Source organism: Glycine soja, chromosome 16 (genome assembly GCF_004193775.1).
Source record: "Glycine soja cultivar W05 chromosome 16, ASM419377v2, whole genome shotgun sequence".
Classification (NCBI taxonomy): Eukaryota; Viridiplantae; Streptophyta; class Magnoliopsida; order Fabales; family Fabaceae; genus Glycine; species Glycine soja.
The window spans coordinates 25,027,418-25,049,124 of NC_041017.1; the positions used below are offsets into that span (position 1 = coordinate 25,027,418).

The following is a 21,707-nucleotide window of genomic DNA, read 5'->3' on the forward strand; positions in this document are numbered from 1 at the left end:
AAAGACCACCAGACAAGATAGCATTCCCAACACATTTAGAATTATAAAATAACTCAAATGATGTGTCTTTGAAATTAAAGGAATATCCAAATGGTACAAGTCTTGAAATAGAAATCAAGTTTCGGGAAAACTTGGTATATAAAAGGTCCTTTCTAATTTTAAAATAAAGCCACTACTTAAAGTCAAAATGCAAGTTCCAATGGCCTCCACATATGAGCCTAGCTTATTGCCTAATAAAATGTTTTGCTCACTTCCCACTGATTTCCTTAGGTTTTGCATACCCTATAACGAATTTGCAATATGAATAGTAGATCCAGAATCAATCCACCAGGTGTTAATATTAACACTAACCATATTAGATTCATAACATACTAATGAGATTGATTTACCTTTCTTCTCAAGCCATTTCTGGAACCCGGGGCAATTCTTCTTCATGTGTCCCTTCTTTTTGCAAAAGGAACACTTTGCCACCTTCTTAATATCAGCTTGAGGTGGTATTTTACCATTCCCCTTCTGATTAGCTTGAGACTTAATTGCTTTGTTCTTCCCATAAGCAGTAGTCAGCAATGCACTCTCACCCATCTCCATTACAAGCCTTTCTTCTTCCTGAACACACATGGTCATTAATTCATTGATAGGCCATTTATCTTTATGTGTGTTGTAGGAAATCTTAAACGGCCCATATTCATGTGGAAGGGTGTTCAAAATGAAATGCATTAGGAAGGACTCAGACACATCAACCTCTAGTTTTTTAAGTTGAGCTGAAATATCGCATTTTTATAACGTACTCACACACACCTTTCACACTGGTGATCCGAAGAGAAGAGAACTTCATGATCAAGGTGCTTGCTAAAGTCTTATATGAAGTTAAGAACTGGTCATCAATGGCCTTAAGCAAGTCTCGGACCTTTTCATGCTGGTCAACAAAACCATGTATCACAGCCGAGATTTTAGTCTTAATGAACATCACGCTGAGCCGGTTGGATCGCTCCCTCCACTCATATAGCGCAATGTCAACTGGGCTACTTTCATCAGTTATTGCAGGTGGTTCGTCTTTCCTTATAGCATAGTTTATGTCCATCCACCCCAATTGTAGAAGAATTCTCTCCTTCCATATCTTATAGTTATCTCATTTGAGTTCGGGAACATCACATTGAATATCAGAAAAACTAATAGTTTGAGAAGCTGCAAAATTCAAAGGCTTGTCAAAATTTGAGGCATACTAATCTTAATTGTATCTTTTACCAATGTAAACATACCATAAAATTGAATCTTATGACATAAAAATTGCCTGTGGGCTAAATTTTTAATTCAATAAGAAACAATTAAACCTTATGATAGAATAATCAAATTACTTGCTCAAATTCATGCTTTACGGATATAACATGAAAATAATTTAATTTCTATCGCAAATATTTACTTTATGATAAAATCGACAAATTATACATACCTCATGATGCCTATGGGTAAATCATGAAAAATAATATATCATTTTATCCCAATTAATTATACAGATATAATAAAAAAATTCCTGTGGGATGAAATTCATTATATAAGTATAATTAATTATAATATTATGTCTAATTCCTTATATGATCTTTAACCAACTTAATATATAATTTTAATCAAAATATAGATGTTGCGGCTAATCCATAATTAATCAAAATTATAAAGATCACTTAGACATAAAAATTTATTATATGAGAATAAATGGTATTATGCATTTTAAAATCAAGATACAATATAATTATGAATAAGATTCTCATATAATTTTATAATTGAAACATAATATTATGCATTTGATTTCATATATATATGCATAGAATACAATTTTCCAGAATATATTCATGCATAAATTAAATCAAAATTCCAAAATTGTAAAGCAGAATGAGTATATAACATATGAAAAACGAGTACATATAAAAAAAAATACTGATTTAGTGGTCTGCACGTGCTATAGTGTCCTATGAGTGATGAGTTTGACACCCAGCTAGCGCAAAACTAGGGTTTTTCGTAAATGTTAGACTAAACCTTTTAACTTGTGATGTTACAAACTACAAAAGAAACACAGGTCATTAACAAAATGCGGAAAATAAAAATCAATCATACCTCCAGTCATTGCCATGAAGAGTTTTCTTGTTTTTTGGTTCTTTCAAGCTCTCTCTCTTTCTGTCTCTAGATGATGTATTAGAATGAATTCGAAGAGATGAACTCATGGACCAAATACATGTGTTATATATGAACATTTTAATCAAGAATGCATTTAGTAGTCATTACCACTCATTATTGACTGTTACAATTCATTGGTGGTTATTACCACTCATTATTGACTGTTACAATTCATTGGTGGTTATTACCACTGATTAACAGCCATTCAATTTGGTTGGCTTCCAAGACTGAGGAGAGTTTTCAAAATGTTAGGAACATAAATTATTACATATTTTTCCAAAATTGTGTTTAGATTTTTGTTGAAAAGTATGAACATCACCCGTTAATTGACTAATAGCCTGTGATTGTTTTATTTCCTAAAATAATTTTTATATATAATTTTAATAATATAAAACTATTTTAAAATTTATATATATTAAATAAGAAAATTTTAGTGGTCTTCTAAAAATAAGGTCTTGGCGATCGTTCAACTCAATCGTGCTATCAGAACCATCACTGTATGTTATCGCAACGCAGTTTATCATCACATCCAATAGCAATACAAGAGCCATGTTAGTATTAGTAGCTTCGGTTAAGAAGTGAAAGATTATGTCAAATGAGTCCCCAATAGTGTATCCAGACAAGCTGTAGGTATAATTACATTGTGTCTAAATAAATATTAGATTATTATAATCTTCTTTTCAAAGGAGAAAAGTAGAAAGTTCCCGAAATGGTGTCAATCTTCCTCCAACAAAATTTTAAACTCATAATTTTAGGGGAATCAAAAGCAATCAAACTTGAAAATATTTCAATGGCAATATCCTTCTTTCCATCTTCCTTGTGATGAAAATTATGTGAGTATTAATTCAGCTTTTAATTTGCTTCCGAACCTTGCAAGATCAGTACGTTTCATTCAGGCTTCGCACCAATAGAGAAGAACTCAATGATGACTTCAAGAGGCATGCCCTTTGTTTCAGGAACTTTCAAGTAGACAAATATCCATGCAATGATGCACCCAACAACGAATAATCCAAAGACCCCAGTAAGACCAAGGAGATGGAGCAAGAAGGGAAATAAAGAAGTGACTATCAATGTGCAGATCCAAAATGTGAGGGAGCAAATAGAAATGCATATTCCGCGAACACTTGTTGGGAAGATTTCTGAACACAAGATGTTTGGAATCACACCAAGTCCCATGCAGAAGCAGCTTTCGTATACCATAACACTCACTGCAGTGATTGTTGCATTAAGGGTGGAACCCATGTGAAATGAGTCCCGAAGTACTAGTACCATGAGAGACACTACCAGAATGGGTATTGTGTATAGCATTATTGACCTGTCATGAGAAAATATATAAAAATGTCATTGTCATCACTCATCATGATTTGTTACATTCTAGTTTAAATTTTGGCTTAAATATTGTTTATAGTTAAAGTAATATATACTTGTTTTATGGTTTTAGTTGCTATAAATTTTTTCTAATAATTTTAATCCAATAGAATTTCATTTTATCATTTTAATCCGGGTTACTGTTCACCCATAATGTGGCAACTATCTATTGAAAAAATAGACTTTGATTTTTCTTAAATAATAGATATTAAAATGAATATCTTCTTTTTTTAATTAAAATTAAAATTTATATCTCCTAATTGAGGGACTAAAATCAAAAGTTTACAGATTTATAAGCACTAAAAAATATCATTAAAAACTAAAACTATAAAATAAAATTTTATAAAAATCAAAAGTGCAATTTTTTTATAAGAACTAAAACCAAAAAATAAATTTATTATAAGAACTAAAAATATATTTAAGTGTTAAATTTTTTGTTTTTGTTGCACTAATATGATGGAATTTAACTACCATGTTATTTTTAATTGGGGAAACGGACTAAAGGGACAGAAAATGGAGATAAATTATTTCAATTCCTAATAGGACACTATCTAGCCTTAGAAATTAATGAACCTTGAAGTAGTAACCTTGTAAAACTGCTATACATTCCACCCATCTAATCGAGTACAAACTAAAAGGAAATTCAAGCATACCTCCTGCCAGCAATATCCATGAGCCTCATGGAAACGGCTATACAAGGGAGCATAGTGAATGTTGTAATGACATTTACAAGTAATGAAGCAGATCTTGAACTAATACCCAAATTTGACAGAAGTGGCCCAACACCTGCCTGTTCAAGAATCTGGGGAGCATAGTATAGAAATCCATTTATGCCAGCAGCCTGCAACAAAAAAACTTCTGTTTTTAAAATCTAAGAAAAGAATCTAGTATAGTGTGTAATTAACACAATACAACTACAGAAAATATGCTATTTTAACTTTTCCTATCAACATATCTCTTTTGCTATAACCAAGTTCAAAACAACACTTGGAAGCATCAAGTACTAAGCATATGGAAAAGAACTTTGAAGATTGACTGTAATAGAATTGAAGTCCTTAGGATGTTGTATAATAGAGTAAATGTGAAAGAAGAATTGAATGTATAATAGAGTAAATGTTCTATATGGTTGGGTTGGTTATATATAACAACCTTTTAGAGTACAAGTGTGTAAATGTATCCATAACAAGAAGAAATTTGATTCTTAGATTTTTTTTATTGTTGAGAAGGAAAGTTAAGAGGGGCTAGGTTGCCCCATTTCAAAAGCAGAGCATCTTAGCAAAGGTTAGATAAAGTACTAATGAAAGATCATAATCAGTTGATTCAGTACGAACCAAAGACTTCTTTTGTTGATATTGTTCAGTTCTACTAGTTGAGCTAAACCTCATTAACTACTATTGCACAATATTTGAGGTACACAATGATCAAACGACACCCTAATACCAAACTCATCAGTAGGAAAACTAGAAGGTTGCAAGGGAGTAATACCAATTAGTACTTTGTTCTTGTTTGGATAAAATCTTCAGTATATACTTATAGGAGAAGAAAATAAGAATGTAAAATTAAGTAAGCTTCTTCCATAAGTTAAAAAGTAACTTATGCATAAAGTAAAATCAACTTTTTAGAAAAGCTTATCAAGATAACTTCTACAAAAAGTGAAGTGCATAGGTTGCTTTTAACTTATAGAAGTTAAATTAATTCATTTTATCTTGTTTTTTCTTATTCCTTATGTAAGTACTTATCGAGAAGTTTATCTAATCAATCCTGTTTTGTTTTACCTGCTGAAGAACTTGCAGTCCAATTCCAACAACCAATGCGCGCCTGACTCCTAAATCCAACAAACCTCCCCAACCAGTACGTTTGGCAGCAACTTCTGGTTTGATGCTCATATCCTTAGGGCTGATAACTGAGTGACTAACAAGTGCAGCTGCTGGAAAAGCCTCAGTACTACCATCTGCATGCAAATCATAGCCAGAAACAAAAGATCCTTGCTGAGACAATACTGCAGCATTAGGATCTGCACGCAGATACACCCTTTGGCGTGCCCCTTCCCTTTTCCCACCCTGGTCAGTTGATTTATAAACCAATTTCCAACCTCCACCAATGTCAGTGTTATTGCTCCCAACTTTTAACATGTCTTTGGATCCAACCCTCTCCACAGTGCTCCCTTGTGCTGAAAGCAATGGAGCATGCAGGTTCTCACTGTTGCCATAGGGGCTCTGATCTGGCTCCCCCATTAGCATGCTTCTTGAACCTGCACCAGCTTCAAGGGGGGTAACATTCTCATGCATGCTCCCAAAGAGATTGACTAGAGGGTCTTTGAGATTTGCAGCCTGTGCAACAATGCTTCCTTGGCGAGACAAGGTTAACATGCTGCGAGATACCATGCTACCTTGTCCACTCAATGGTTGTGCAACCATTGAAACTCCTCCTTGGTGGGGTCCATAGAGCTTTATGCAATCCCTTCCTGCTTCCTTGTTGGCTATGAGGTCACCGGCGGGGGCTACTATGTACTCTTCTATGGTGGTGTTTTCACCCCCTGGATTCATACCCTCAGCCAGCAGAGCCAATTCCCCTATTGATCAAAGCATAAGCCAAATTAGTGTCCTTATTCCTATGTTGAACCTGCACGGATACTGGTGTTGAGCATATTCTAAAAGATTAGCATACCCTACAAATGTTTTTTTTTTTAATCCATAGCAATCCAATATATTATTAAGATATTTATAATTACTTACATACTTTCTTCGATCAACTAAGTTAGATCTGCTTAGTCATACACCACATATGCACAATATTAAATAAGATGTAATTGTATATTTGTATATGTATTATTCAAGGTTTTGTTGTGATCTTTATATTACGAAAATTAAAAAAAAAAAAAAAGTGACTGGTGCGACTGAAATCTCCGTCTAAAACCATCGTATATTATTAAATATTTTATAAAAACTTAGTCAAGTCTTAGTCTTGTAATAGTTTCTTAAAAGCAAAAATAAAACTTCTTTGAAACAAGGATATTTTTATGGAATATAAAAACTATCATATAATAACTAAATGATGTAATTATCCTAATTAAATGTGTACATGCATGTATTGTAACCAAGCAACCAAAAATCATTTTTATATAACAATTATGTTAGTTATTATAAAAATTAATAAAATTATATATATATATATATATATATATATATATATATATAATTGTCTGTGATTTTCTGTTAGACAGTAGAATGTCAGTGCATATAATATTAATTATTGAAGTTGAAGTATTGGAGTTGGAGCATTAGAGTGAGTATAAGCCAGTGATGATGGTAACATTGTTATAACAAATTAAGAAAAGTTTAGCTTTAGAATCACCTGAAACATCGTCAGTGCCGCGAATTCTTTGCAAAACTTTCTTAGCCTCAGTGATTCTCCCTTTACTCACAAGCCAAGGAGGAGATTCAGGGAGGTAAAGCACAGCCAGAAAAAAATAAGCAACAGCAGGAACAGACACAACGCCAAGCATTGCTCTCCAACTTGGATTCTCCATCAGGGACAACCAGAACACCATGATGTACGCCACAAACATTCCCCCGGAACACGAAAACTGAGGGAGAGTGTTGAGAGTGCCTCTGATGTCAGGTGGTGCAATCTCTGATATGTAGAGGGGAGTGAGTGTTATAGTCAGTGCAATGGCTATTCCATCCAACAGCCTCGACAACAGAACCACGAGAACATTAGGTGCCCACAGCATCACCAAACCGCTGAGGAAAAACATGATCGATGATGTTATCAGCATAGGACGCCTTCCGAGCATGTCGGAGACTGTCCCAGAGAATATTGTGACAACAGTGCCAGTGAGAAACGATGTGGACACAATTAGACCCTCTAGGGTGGGGTCTGTTTCCAAGTGGAACTCTTGTTTGATGTAACTCAGCCCCCCTGCATGGATCTAAATGTCAATGCCATTGGCATCACCCAACAACACAAGTTTTTTTTCTTGTTACTTTCTAAATTTTGAGACTTGGAATATTTGTTTCATATGTACTAGAAACCCAAAAGAGAATAACATTTGGGAGAAAGATAAAAAATATATATTACAAATATTAATCAACAATTTCACTTTAATTTATGTCACAATTTTATGATTATATTACAAACCTCATTAGTGTACAATGGTGATGATGATGAGGTTTAAACTTAAGACATGAAGTAAACTATTGGAATTTTTTACCACTAGGTGGACACTGATGAGATTCGAATAAGGACACTGACGACATATATAGATTAGACTATAAAAAAATGTTAAAGAAGAATATGAGTATATTTTATTTATACCAGCAATGGTTGAACTATCCCATCCAACCAGAAGATTCCCAAGTGTAGCAGCAATTGCAACAATCACAACCTCCCTCATTGTTTTTCTTGGCTGATGAGAACGTAATTAACAAAAGAATCCAGAACACAGTTTGGGTGACATGTATGTATTCAAATAAAAAACCTTGGACTATATATTCTGCAGAGATCTGTATATGAAATGTGGTAATCTAGATAGTAGGGTTGTAAATGTAAAAGCACTTTACGGCAATACCAGGGTTTGAACAACCTCTAAAGTGTGCGCATTTTATAGTTAATTACTTGCATACGTGTACGGTTTTCATTAATTAATGCGTCTTAAGTTTTTAAGCTGTCCTCAAGTGTCTCTCATATCTATGGTCTAGCAATGATATTGTTGAAGTGGGATTTTGTTCAGTTAATTAGTTGAAGGTCAAAGGATCAATGGCAACCTCAAATTTCTTGTATGCATGATGCTTGCGTGTTCGTGACTAGTTATTGAAAACGAAATATCTGCAAAGTTTTGTGAGTGCTATGCCGCCACGATTATATTTTACTATTTTAGAACACAAAGGTGGTAGTGATTAGCACTGTAATAGGATCAAAACTTAGCAATATGCCACGATCCATTCCTCAAACCTCCATTTTTTTACGTAATTCTTGTAATAATAACAGAAAAATAAAGGAAATGAGGCAAATCGAATTAATATGAAATTCTTCATTCAATAATAGCAATGATTACATTATTTATAATCTGTATAATGGGAATAAAATGACCTAGAACCTAGGAGAATAAAATGGAATCAAAACATATTCTTGTATTATTTGTAGACAACTCATAATGTAATATATATAAGGAAAGGGAAATAATGCTCTCATAAATGTAATATATATAAGGAAAGAGAAATAATGCTCTGCTCTCGAATAATATTGTTGTTATGTGGTATTTAAGTTAGGATTATATGCTTTCTCTGTTAGCCCGCAAAAATATTTTGTAACAGCAGCTTGGAAAGATTGGTGCCGAAGGATTGAGGAGGGAGAGTCTTTGTGAATATATCCGCAAGTTGATTTGAAAAAGGGATTGGGAGCAGTAACATCAATCCAGCTTGGGACTTTTCACGGACTAGATGACAATCAATGTCCAAGTGTTTGGTGCGTTCATGAAAGATCGGATTGACAACAATGTGAAGAGCACTATGATTATCACAGTAAAGTACGGAAGGCTTGGAAAGGGGAATCCGTAGATCTCTTAGAAGATAAGAAAGTCATTGTAATTCACAAGTTGTGGAAGCAAGTGCTCGATATTCAGTCTCGGAAGAGGAACGTGAGACTATAGTTTGCTTCTTAGTTTTCCATGAAACAAGTGAATTGCCTATAAAGAAGCAATAACCAGTAATAAAGCGCCTAGAGTCAATACACGTTGCCCAATCAGCATCACTAAACCCAAGTAGATGAGGAGAGCAAGTCCTTGGAAAAAATAAGCCTTTGCCTGGACACCTTTTGAGATACCAAAGAACACGGACAGTTGCAGCATGATGGGCTTTTGTTGGTTTTGACATAAATTGACTTAGTTGCTATCTAGCAAAGGCAATATCAGAGCATGTGCTTGTCAAATAGACTAGTCTTCTAACTAGGCGTCTATAAGATAGGGGATCATCAAGAAAACTAGAGGAATCATTATGGAGTCGAAGAGAACTATCCATAGGAGTGGAGGATGGCTTACACCTAAGCATACCTGAATCTTTCAGTAAATCCAAACAATACTTACATTGGCATAATGAAATTCTTTTATCAGAATGTGCAACTTCAATCCCCAAAAAATATTTCAATTTCCCCAAATCCTTAATGTGAAAATTAGTGTGAAGAATATGCTTAATATGTTCAATCTCAGCAAGGGAATTACCGGTTAGCACAATGTCATCAACATATACAGTTAGAGCAGTAAATTCAGAATTATGAGCCTTGATGAATAGACTATGATTAGTATGGGCATGTGAATAACCACAAGTCAGCAATAGATTAGATAATTTTTCATACCATTGTCTGCTGGATTGCTTTAATCCATAGAGTGATTTCTTCAATTTGCAACTCTGACTTGATGTGTAACCAAGCAAGCTAGGAGGGATCTCCATGTAAACGTCCTCCCTGAGATCCCCGTGTAGGAAAGCGTTGCTAACATCTAATTGATGGAGGTGCCATCGATTAATCGATGCTAGAGCAAGAACAACTCTAACAGTGGCCATCTTAACAACAGGGGAGAAGGTTTTAAAGTAATCTATGCCCTCAATTTGAGAGTATCCTTTTGCAACAAGACGAGCCTTGTAACGCTCAATGTTGCCATCCGGTAGTCGTTTGATTTTATATACCCACTTGCACCCAATTGGTCATACATGAGAAGGGGTTTGAACAATGTCTCAGGTTTGATTCAACTGTAGAGCCTTGATCTCACATTTCATGGCATCACGCCAACATTGATGTTTCACAGCTTCACGAAAACTGTTGATGTTTGCGTTCCACTTTTCCATTTTGTTGAGGGGTATACAAACAACTAGTTTGGTGAATTATACCCTTCGAAGAAAAAAAATCTTAAAAACAAAAAATTAGGACCATTATCTGATCGAATGCATTTAATTTTTGTTTCAAATTGATTTTCAACCAAATTAATAAAATTTTGAACATGTGTTTTCACTTCACTTTTTGATTTTAATAAAATCACCCAAGTATATCTACTAAAATCATCAAGTATAGTTAAGAAATATTTATGTCCATGAATTGATGATTTAGAAAATGGTTCCCAAATATCCATATGAATCAACTAAAATTTTTTAGAGCTTCTACTCGAACTAAGAGAATAGGGCAATCGTTTTTGTTTAGCTAAATGATAAATGTCACAAATTTCATTAGAATCTTTTGAAATAAAAGGGAATTGTTGATTTAAGACATTAAAAAGATTACCAGATAAATGACCTAATCTAAAATGCCAAAGCTTAGAGGTATTGGTGTTGGTGGTCGTGATATTGTTGGTAGATGGGCTTTTATCCTTTCCAACTATCAAGTGAAAAAGGCCTTCCTTCAAGTCAGCCAAACCAATCGTCTTCAATGTGCTCATGTCCTATATTTCACAAGAAATTTTAGAAAGATCACTAGAAAAAATAATACGACTTGGGAAAGTATATAATAACTTTGGGATAGACAAAAGATTGAAGCTAAAATCAAGGACAAAAAGAACATTATGGATAACAAAATCTGGAGTGAATTTTATGTTGCCCGAAATGTGAGCTTGGATAGTGGATCCATTAGGTAAAAGAATCTTTACTGGTGCAATTGTAGAATATGTATAAAAACAATTTAAGGAACAATTTATATGGTCTGTGGCTCTAGAATCAATTATCCATGGTACGGTGTGTGAACTAAGATTGTTAGGTGCGTGTGTGGTGGGAATAGAAAAAACAAAATGATGACCAAAACCAGAATTATGAATTTGATTTGGGTTAGAATGAGTGAGGTTGGCTCGTGTAAGAGTAGTCTCAGATATTGCACCACCAGGTCCAGAGGATTTGTTGAGAAGATTCATCAATTGTTGGTATTGGGCCATTGTGATGTGAGACAAGGAAGGTGATGGTGGTGGAGTGGGAGGTGGAGTAAGATCGTCCTCACCAGATGAGTCGGAGGTAGTCATAGGGAGATGGCGACTGGAAGCTTAGAGGGCTCTTGATACCATAACAGAAAAATATAGGAAATGAGGCAAATAGAATTTGTAGAAGCAAATGCCTTTGGTGTTTTGATGATGATCATGATGATTTGATGCAAATGATGCAAATGGGCTTTTCAAGTTTAAGTTCAAGACAATGATTCAAGAATACAAGCCACAACATCAAGATGATCACTAGTATTTTAGGAAGGGAATTCCTAATTGATATAGCAAAAGGTTTGGCCAAGTAATTTAAGTTAAAAAGTGTTTTTCAAAAGATTTACTCTCTGGTAATCGATTACCAGAGGATGTAATCGATTACCAGTGGCCAAAAATGCTTTACAACAGCTACTAAATATTTGAATTCAAATTTTAGACTGTGTAATCGATTACACAATATTGGTAATCGATTACCAGCAGTTAATAAACGTTTTAATTCAAATTTTAAAAGTTGTAATTGATTACACAAATCCTGTAATCGATTACCAAACAAGATTTTCAGAAAAATGTTTCTAAGAGTCACAACTTCTCAAAAGGTTTTTACATGACCACCAATGGTCTATATATATGTGACTTAGAACACGAATTTGCTCAGAGTTTTTCAGAACAACAAGTGTTTATTCTCTCAAAGAGCAAAATCATTTTATCCTCTTAAGAATTCATTGGCCAATCCACTTGCAATTCATTAAGGAATCATTTGAGTGCTCAGATTGTAAAATCTATCTCTTTCAAGAGAGATTCATTCTTCTTCTCTTTCTAATTCTCTAAGGGATTAAGAGACCGAGGGTCTCTTGTTGTAAAAGAATTCTAAACACAACGGAAGGATTGTCCTTGTGTGTTTAGAACTTGTAAAAGGATTTTACAAGATAGTGGAACTCTCAAGCGGGTTGTTTGGGGACTGGACGTAGGCACAAAGGTGTGGCCGAACCAGTATAAATCTGAGTTTGCACTTTCTCTTCCCTTAAACTCTTTTATTTATTACTGTTTTATATTTATATTCAGATTGTTCTATTTGAATCAATATTTAAGAAGTTCATTATTAAGGGAATTTGTAACTTGAATAGAAAGTGAAATAGAATTTTAATTGGGAAAATAGTTAGTAATATCTTAATTCAACCCCCCTTTCTTAAGATATCTGAGGTCACTTGTCTAACAAAATTGATATGAAATTCTTCATTCAATAATAGCAATGATTACATTATTTATAGTCTGTATAATGGGAATAGAATGACCTAGAACCTAGGAGGATAAAATGAAATCAAAGAATATTCTTATACTATTTGTGAACAACTCATAAATGTAATATATATAAGGAAAGAGAAATAATGCTCTGCTGTCAAATAATATTTTGTTGTCATATAATGCTCTGCTGTCAAATAATGTTGTTGTTATGTGGTATTTAAACTAGGATTATATGTTTTCTCTGTTAAATAATTCATTTATAAGGATACATATTTGTTTAACTAGTTCTTTTTACCCGTGTCATACACTTGGACTATTGTTTTAGTCATTTTTATGTATAAAATAATTTTAAAATATTAATTATAATATTTATAAATAAAATTAAATGGTTTCTAAATTTTTAAAATAATATGTACTTAGATAATACTTCTTGTCGTCTTTATTATAAATTAAAATAGTAGTTATTATTATTCATTCAAAAAAATCAAAGTAAATTAAATCTTTTGCAATAAGTTGGTTAAAAAAGTGAGACGGTGGCTCCAATCAAGACTATTTTGATCTACTTTAAAAATTTATTACAAAGTTACAACCTATTGTGTTGTTTATCGAAACATTTACATTAAAAAAGGATGTAAGGACATCAAAATGAAGGTTGCAACAATTTAAAAATTTAACAACAATCTTGAATCTTGATACCTACAAAATAAATTATGATTTAATTTAAACATAAAGATAATAATATATTCATAGTAATAATAATAACAATTTAAATTAAAAATATAAAATATTAATTTTTTTTTCTTTTTCTTTTTTAGTTGTACATTTTCTTATATAATTTGTTGTATAAATATCATTTTTCATTTGTTTTTGCTGAATCTATTCAATTGAAGGGGCAGAAAAGAGATAGGGAAAACGACATATTTGATTCCCACTTGAAAGAACCATTTTTTAGTATAGCGTTGCTACCCCATCTCATTCGATGTTTAAATGAGCCCTGACATTTAGCCATGGAACCATGAATGCGTTTGACATTTATCTTGTTGAAAGAATACACAATGGTATTTGGTGGTCACCGCTATCACACTCTCTGGCATTGGGGAAATTAATTTGGCGTGAATCTTTAATATGGTTCGTCATGTATTTTCACTTGGCTTCTATTAGCTGAAAAACTACGATTTTGAAAGATTGATGATGATTTTGTGGACCCTACTCAAAGAGGTGGAAGAGACTTAAGAGAACTGAGTGTTGACGTTCTTGTCATAAGAAAATATGCAGGATTTTTCTATACCGTGTTATTAAATATCCACTCCCAACCAATTATCATTAACTAATTAATAATAATTTTTGAAAATAAAAAGCAATTACCTCACTTTTTTATATAGGTTATGTTAAATAAGATATTTAAGTTAATTTTAAATTTTTTACTAGTTAAAAAGTTTGTCTAGTTGTTTGATAAATAAATTTTTTTTAGAACTTAGTATTTTTTTGGAATACTATTTAAAATATTATTTTTTAAAATATTAGCTTCTAACTTTTTATATTTTTTTATTTAATTTTCTGTAAAATATTAAAATATTATTTTGGAATACTTTTTTATATACCTGTAATATTATTTTTAAAACATTACCTTCTAACATTAGCTCCTCAATACATTTATTTAATTTTCTAATTATCTTTTTAAATAAATCATAATTTTATTATTTTGATATTATTTTATACTTTTCAACTATTTCAATAATTAGTTTTATCAAATATTTATAATTTAATAAATTAACTTTATATCTTTTACCTACATACCATCTAACTTTTTAATTTTTAATTAACTTTTTAATTTGGAGATAACTTTTGAGATAATTTTGTCAAACGTAACTCTATCTCTTTTCTATTACAACAAATACTCTGGCTGCTTCTAAACTCTAAAGTTACTCCCTTGCAACCAAACTCACTCATCACTCTGCAACCGAAGCATCAAGTTTCTTATTAATCCAGACTTTCCCATTATTGTAGGAGATAAATAAGTATTGTAGCTTATTAAAAAAAAAACAAAGAGGTATCATAGCTCCCTAATTTTTCTTTATTTTTTTTAATTCAAACTCTACTACTCTCTAGCAACAAATGTTTTTTTTTCAAACACAACGCTATATAGGTAAATGTGGGAATGAAAAGTGAGAATGAACCAGAAGTGTAGAAATCAGTACGCGGATTGCAAGATCCCTTTCGAAAGGAGAGAGATAATATGTGAGTTGTAGCAATTAACTTTGGAAGAGAAATTACAGATATATATTATATGAAATTGACTTCTCTGTTAAAACTATTTCTGTATTAACCCTATAAAATAACGTTATTTTGAGAAAATATTAACACAATTTTCAAAATGATGTTATTTTGAAATAACAGCTACAAGATAACTTTAAAAGAAAAAATAAAGAGATTAATATGTTAGTCAAAATTAATTGAGTGGATATTTAATGACTAAAGTTACACAGGATATTTAATGACTAAACCTGTCCAAATATGCAATTCCCTATTGCTGTTAAATATTTAGATAATGACGTGTGATCAACCTTGAAATCATGCCCAAATTTGTCTCCGGGGTAGAGGGTATTATGGGCAGAGCACGATGAAGCTTCAAAAACGTCATGGTGACAGATAGACCTAATTTAAGTTCACATGCCATTGAGTAGTAATCAACTAAACCAAAACAAATACCAATAGGTATGTCAAGCGTTCTACAGAGTGCAACAACAATAGGACTCCATTTGAAGCATGAAAATGAATAATAGGATACGGTGAGATAGCTTAGGAGACATAACATTATAAGGCTAAGATAAAATTTTAATAGATATAATATAAAAAATGGTCTTTCATTTGAAAAAATTGAAACCCTTCTTATTGGATGACCAAGATATTTCCCAAAAATCTCCCAAAAATCTCAACCCTTCTTATTGGATGACCAAGATATTTCCCAAAAATCTCAACCCCTGGAAAGACACAACATTAAATAAGGCCCATCATTTCACAGGTAACACAAAGCGTTTCAATTTTTGACAATGATAGAGTAAAGCAACATACCTGTACACAAAACACTCAAGCTTTTTGACAGAGAGAAGACGAAAGGAAATAATTAGGTGAGAAAATAAAATAAGATAAGGTGAAACATAGAGTATAAAAAAAATTATTTGATTGGAAAATAAGTGAGAAATAGAATAAAATAGAGAGAAATGATTTGAAGAATTAAAGTTATTTGGTAGATAAAAAATATATTAATAAAAATACATACCCTTCACTATTTTTTTCACATTGACTCAAATCATACCCGAATGCATAACCAGTTATATTATATAGCCACTTGGAGGAAGACGGCTCAAGAGAAGGGACAAAGTACCCCACGTTCACGCGAGCCTGCAGTGAAGGAACTAATTTTAGATAAATCGTTTAATTATGTTTGTAATCTTAGATCAGTGGTTCTTTTATTTAATCTCTTAACTTAGAATTTATATTTTTTTTAATCCCTTATATTCAAAAAAAAAAGAAATTTAGTTCCTCCTCTCAAATAAAAATTTACATTTTTTATTCCTTAAAAGACATAATATTCTAGCCAAATAGCCTTCCCCTTGTGTCCAAAGCCAGTGCCAGCCAATGAGACACGTCATCCATCCCCTACTTCTATTTGATCGAGAATGGATTCGACGTTCTTCACATGGATGTATTCAATGAAGAAGTTAGTAAAAGCAAAAAGGTAAATAAAGTGTTATTTCTTTTTGTTCTTTATTTTTATGGTTAACCACAAAAATACTATCTTATTTTTATTTCAGTTTTATTTTAAATTTTTATATAAGATATTAAAAAGGTTTTTACAATTTTTAATAATATTAAAAAATAAATAAGATTATGTTTTTGTAACTAAAAATAAAAGCATTTTTCTGAAGAAAATTTCGGGAAAAGATATTTTAACAGTTTTATATAGAATTAGAAACAGTAAAAAAAGTAAATGGGGATATCAATCATGCTGCCTTCCTCTGAAAAATGAAATATTAAATTATATTGAAGACTGAAGTGGCACTGTGGCAGGAAGATATACATACAATAGAGTGGAAGTAAACATAAATGGCTGTACACTTGTTTCCATTTTCGAGATACCAGAAATACAAATGAAAAAATATTAAGTTCTACAAAGGAAAAAATATATATATAAATTGAACAGGAAATGTACAGTATGTGCCTCAAAGTTAGCAAATTCCAACAGCCAAGGAAGATTCCCATGCCTATTCATTCTCTCGCAATGTTGACCGGAGACTGACAGACATATCTTTGTCCTTTTTTATATAAACAAATGCATCTCCCTGTCATAAACACAACATTAGCCAACAAATGATTTGGTAGCTTTACCAATTAGTACCAATCTATATTGTAAAAGTAACAATTAAATTATGCAATGCATTCACTCTATGCCACTACTTCCTCTAATGGAATTAGACATGACAATGGGCGATGTCGCGAAGAGTATTATTTCTCTAATTTCTAATCCTGACTCTTTAAATATGTTTTTATATTTGTATTCGATACTTGACGGAATAAAATTTATTATTTCATCCTTGTATCTGTTGGGTATCAGATATCTCTGATTCCGTATCCGATTAAATTAGAAAAATATTTGTTTATAAAAAAAATATAAAAATTTGATTTAAAAAAAAATAAATTGATTGTCAAACATTTATTTTTAACTACTTATATATCAATAAATTTATTATAACAATGTGTCTACAAAAATTATTAAGAAAAGAATATTAAATTATGTAAAAAATTTAAAATAAAATTAACTAGTAATAAAAATTCTAGACCTTTTAATTTCGGAACGGATATAATAATCTCATACCCGTACCCATATCCAACTTTTGGTTATCAAAAAAAATCTAAACCCGAACTCATACCCGATTTGGGGTATGGATTTTCTTGCCATATCTAAATGGAATCTAACCTTGCCAAAAGTGCTGATTCTAGGTCAATTAAGGCCACAAGTGTTACAGGTGATTGGTGAACAATGATTAAACCTACAATTATTTCATAATCCATACCCAACTCCCATGTGACATTACAAGCATTGACCAATGACCAGGAAAATTAACTCAACCACTTACTCATGGAATCTTTTGCTTGCCATGAATGGCTTTTGGGGAATTTAATCAGGTTTTAACAAAATCAACGCCGTCACGCTTCCTTTTGTTTGACTTTGAAAAGAAGCACATATGATGAGCCCAACCCTTTTTCTTCTTAATAAGTGGCTGCAATTTAGCATCCTTCTTCTCAACAAGATCAGCCATGTACCTGACCACAGCCTGCGATGCACCATGACTTGAAACATGAGATTCATATAACAGAAGGATTTTTTTTAGCGCAAAAAGAACTTGAAGAAAAAGGAAAGGGAGAGGGGGGGAGAGTTTGTTTTAAGAAAATAATTTCTGTTTTCATTATTTATTTTCAGATATTTCCGTAGTGAAAATAAAAAAAAAATATTTTTCAATAATTTTTTTAAAACAAAGGAAATTAGTATAAAAAAAGTGATACTTTTGTAATTAAAGAAAAATAATATTAAAATGAAAGCCTGCCAATCCACTTTAGTTCTTGATAACGGATAAGCATTGATTTTCAAAATCAAGGACTAACGTGAAATGAAATTTTGGTAAAATCATACCTACCATTATGACAGGCGCAAACAACATCAGAAATTAAGGGTAAGTTTGATTTCTTTTTCACTTTTTAGTTTTAAAAACTGTTTACTAAAATAATTTCATAAGTAATTAATTTCTTGTTAAAAATAAAAAAATTTGAAAATTATTTCCAAAACAAGTATCTAAAAACTAAGAAACAGAACTTGTTAAGAAACATTTATTCATTATCTTCTTTTGTTTTGTAATTCTAACTCAATGATGTGGGTCATTTCCATCCAATGGTGTTGTATGGGGTTAAGCATAAGCTTAGAGTGAGTATATGTTTTCTTTTTAAACTAAAAACAGTGTTTGTAAATAGCAATATGAACACCCTAAACCTGGTTAAATTGAGAAAGGCAGTTAGTTACCTGTGCTCCCTTTTCAGCTACATGTCTTGGAGGTATTTCAAGAGGATTCTCTTCCACTTTCAGGACACGTAAACGAGTGAGCATCCTAAAAGAGTCAGGAAGGACACGAATCTGATTGTTGCTGATATCCAACTCCTCAAGCATTTCAAGGTTCCCAATGGACCTCGGCAAGGATCGCATGTCAGCAAAGTTGTTCCCTATGTTCATCTTCACAAGCGAGGTAGCAAAACACAGGCTCTCAGGCACGTACTCAAGCTCATTAAAACTCACATTGAGCTCCTTCAAGTTCGACAGAGACGACATTGTCGTAGGTAGCTGTTTGACATTGTTGTACCTCACAGACAATACCTCAAGGCTCTCAATCTTCCCCACAGCCTCAGGCAGGGCCTTGAGCCTGTTATAATCTGCACAAAGCTCCCTAAGTGCAACACAACGACCAATGGAATGCGGAATTTCTTCTATGTCATTTGTCTCCACATTCAGTACTTTTAGGCTGACAAGAGACCCTATGGCATCAGGAAGCACTGAAAGCTGGTTGGAGCTCAAATCAAGTTCCTCAAGATGCACCAATCTGCCCAACGAAGCAGGTAAAGATGATAACTGGTTTCCCCCTACGTTTAGATACACAAGACTTAAGAGATCTCCAACACACTCCGGAAGCTCCGCGATCTTATTCGAATGCAAATTCAAACTTGTCAAGGAAGAAAGGCCTCCAATCGTTGAAGGCAGCACCGTAATTCGATTCTCAGATAAATCCAATTTGATCAAACTAGATAACTTCCCTATTGAATCAGGAAGCCAATCAACTTGGTCCATCAACTTGTTCTGTAATATGAGCTCGCGTGTACCTTTCTTCGCAGAAACTTCCATCAAGCTAGCCAGTTTTATCAAACTCAACTTATCTTCACCTACAAAATTAAAACCCAATTTTAGAATAAGCTATTGTAGTTATCCAAATGGAACAAAACAAAACTTACATGCAGTATCTTAAGTGTTTATCTTCAATCCGAATTGAAATTTTACCTTAATAACATACATTGATATTTAATGCAAACATTTTTTTATGCAAATTACTGAGATGAAACTTTAATTCTGATCGAAAACAATACATCAAAAACCTCTAAAAAAATTATGATAATCTTATATTGATCGGATACCTAGTAACTTATGCTGATTTTTAATGCAAACATTTATTATACAAATCACCGAGAAAAAAACTTCAATTCAAATAAACAATACAAATATTATATATATATATATATATGAAACTGCATCAGTTTTGTCCAAAATAGAAACTACAGGAAAATCAGATACCTGAAGTGGACGCGGGTATTATCGAGGAGTCAAGTATCAGCGGTTTGGATGAGACACTGGGCCCAATTGTATACCCATCAGGGTAGAAATTGGGTTTGATCTTATTCATATAGTTATCATCTCTCGTGAACAGTATCTCGGAACTCTTCACAGGCTCTTTCTTGAACGCAGAAACAGAAACGGAAGAAGAAGAAGAAGTTTCCCGTTTCAAAACGGAGTTCTTCGAACCCGAGCGCGAGGAGACGCAATTGGAAGCTCTCTGAATCAATTCGTCGAACAGGACATGGACGTTTTCGAGATCGAGGAGTTTGAGCGCCTCGCGCCTCTGTTCCTTGCTCTGGAAGAGCACCACGCTCTTCTGCATCTCCTGCAGCACCGCGAAGAGCTCCTCCGGCACGTGCGGGCCCTTGCGCTCCCTCGCACGTGCCACGGCCTCAAGCTTCGCCTGGTCCTCGCGCTCCACGTTCGCGACCAGAGTCCTTGCCGCCTCCACTTCCTCGATTCCCAGCCGAGCCGGTAGCGACCGGTGCAGCCTCATTATCTCCTCCACAGTTTCGTCCACGGATCGCGCCGGTAACAGGTTCATTCTCGGTCACGCTCGAGATCATACAACACCAACAACAACAACAACAACAACACCTTCAAATTAAAAGCGTAACTCAATTTTGCTTCGTCGAGTTTCTAGAAACTAGAAAGCAAAAATATTGTATTAGTATATAATAATAAACGGTTAATTGACACTTCACAGTTCACACGCTACCCACCAAAGAAACTTGAGAGCACGTAAAGACTCAAAATTAAAAATGATTTTTAGGAATAATTAAGTAGTTTGAAAAAAAAAAAAAGGAGGTGGTGTTGTTAGAAAGGATTCAAGTTCAAGTTCATTTCAGTTTGGGTTTTCTAATTCGGGGAGGAGTGAGGAAATTGCCTTAACTACTGACTCCTTGCGGTTGCGTGATCTTTCGTGGCAGACATCAACAACAACGACTCTTTCCATGCCTTTTTGGTTTCTCTTGAAAATAAAAGAAGGCATTGAATTTTTTTATTTTTTTCTTTCATGGTCCTCATGATGATAATATTTTAAGGACCAGAGTGGGTTGTATTAAAATGAAAGGGGGGGCAGCAGCGTCTGAGTCAGAGAGCAGTTTTGTTTGAGAAAGCAGAGGGGGAAAAAATGGAGCAAGGAAGGGATGGGTGGAAAATTCAAATAAATAGAGTGTAATCGATTAGAAAAGATACCGGTTATGATTTCACTATGATTGAGTTACATGACTTACATCAACTGCTCTACCCTTTCACTCGTTGGCTACCTTTTTCTTGTTTTTTTTATTTTTTTTTAAAAAAAAAAAACCTTTTTATGTTTGTCTTAGAATAATGATATATCGATCTTTTTATTTTAAATATTTATTTAATATTTTTTAACACTACTGTTTTTTTAGACAACAAAAGTTGCTTAAGTAACTCATCTCATAAGAATCTCATGCATTTAATTCTCATTGATGATGTGAAAATTTTATTAATAAATAATATATAAGTATGTAAATACTTATATTAAACTTTAAAAATTTGTTTTGATGAACTCACGAGATTCAA

The 21,707-nt window shown here is 33.0% G+C and overlaps 2 protein-coding genes across 4 annotated transcripts; both read right to left on the reverse strand.

The window, feature by feature from the left end:
• Window positions 1–2,778: 2,778 nt before the first annotated feature.
• Window positions 2,779–8,061, reverse strand: LOC114389175 (monosaccharide-sensing protein 3-like). Its single transcript, XM_028349793.1, has 5 exons — window positions 7,855–8,061; window positions 6,892–7,458; window positions 5,313–6,109; window positions 4,191–4,378; window positions 2,779–3,484 (listed from the first exon to the last, which is right to left on the reverse strand). The coding sequence occupies exons 1-5, from the start codon at window positions 7,931–7,933 to the stop codon at window positions 3,058–3,060; spliced, it is 2,058 nt and encodes a 685-aa protein (XP_028205594.1). The 5' UTR covers window positions 7,934–8,061; the 3' UTR covers window positions 2,779–3,057.
• Window positions 8,062–16,744: 8,683 nt separating this feature from the next.
• Window positions 16,745–21,311, reverse strand: LOC114390953 (plant intracellular Ras-group-related LRR protein 4-like). 3 transcript variants are annotated; one of them, XM_028351900.1, is made up of 5 exons: window positions 21,049–21,311; window positions 20,115–20,802; window positions 18,801–19,708; window positions 17,863–18,060; window positions 16,745–17,067 (listed from the first exon to the last, which is right to left on the reverse strand). In XM_028351900.1, exons 2-4 carry the CDS (start codon window positions 20,698–20,700, stop codon window positions 17,908–17,910), a joined length of 1,647 nt encoding a protein of 548 aa, XP_028207701.1. In that variant the 5' UTR covers window positions 20,701–20,802; window positions 21,049–21,311; the 3' UTR covers window positions 16,745–17,067; window positions 17,863–17,907. The 3 variants fall into 3 exon arrangements, with proteins under 3 accessions (XP_028207701.1, XP_028207700.1, XP_028207699.1); XM_028351899.1 differs by having other exon boundaries at window positions 21,043–21,311; XM_028351898.1 differs by having other exon boundaries at window positions 20,115–21,311.
• Between the last annotated feature and the right edge of the window lie 396 nt (window positions 21,312–21,707).

What these genes read in the sequence shown, in the direction of transcription:
- LOC114389175 (XM_028349793.1), bottom strand. Translation starts at nt 7,933, where the DNA reads ATGAGGGAGGTTGTGATTGTTGCAATTGCTGCTACACTTGGGAATCTT. An exon ending in GGATAGTTCAACCATTGCTG is followed by an intron (nt 7,459 to 7,854) that starts GTATAAATAAAA and finishes AGATCCATGCAG; the next exon opens with GGGGGCTGAGTTACATCAAA. An exon ending in ATGGATATTGCTGGCAGGAG is followed by an intron (nt 3,485 to 4,190) that starts GTATGCTTGAAT and finishes TTCTCATGACAG; the next exon opens with GTCAATAATGCTATACACAA.
- LOC114390953 (XM_028351900.1), bottom strand. Translation starts at nt 20,700, where the DNA reads ATGAACCTGTTACCGGCGCGATCCGTGGACGAAACTGTGGAGGAGATA. An exon ending in AATACCCGCGTCCACTTCAG is followed by an intron (nt 19,709 to 20,114) that starts GTATCTGATTTT and finishes TTAATTTTGTAG; the next exon opens with GTGAAGATAAGTTGAGTTTG. An exon ending in TAGCTGAAAAGGGAGCACAG is followed by an intron (nt 18,061 to 18,800) that starts GTAACTAACTGC and finishes GGTGCATCGCAG; the next exon opens with GCTGTGGTCAGGTACATGGC.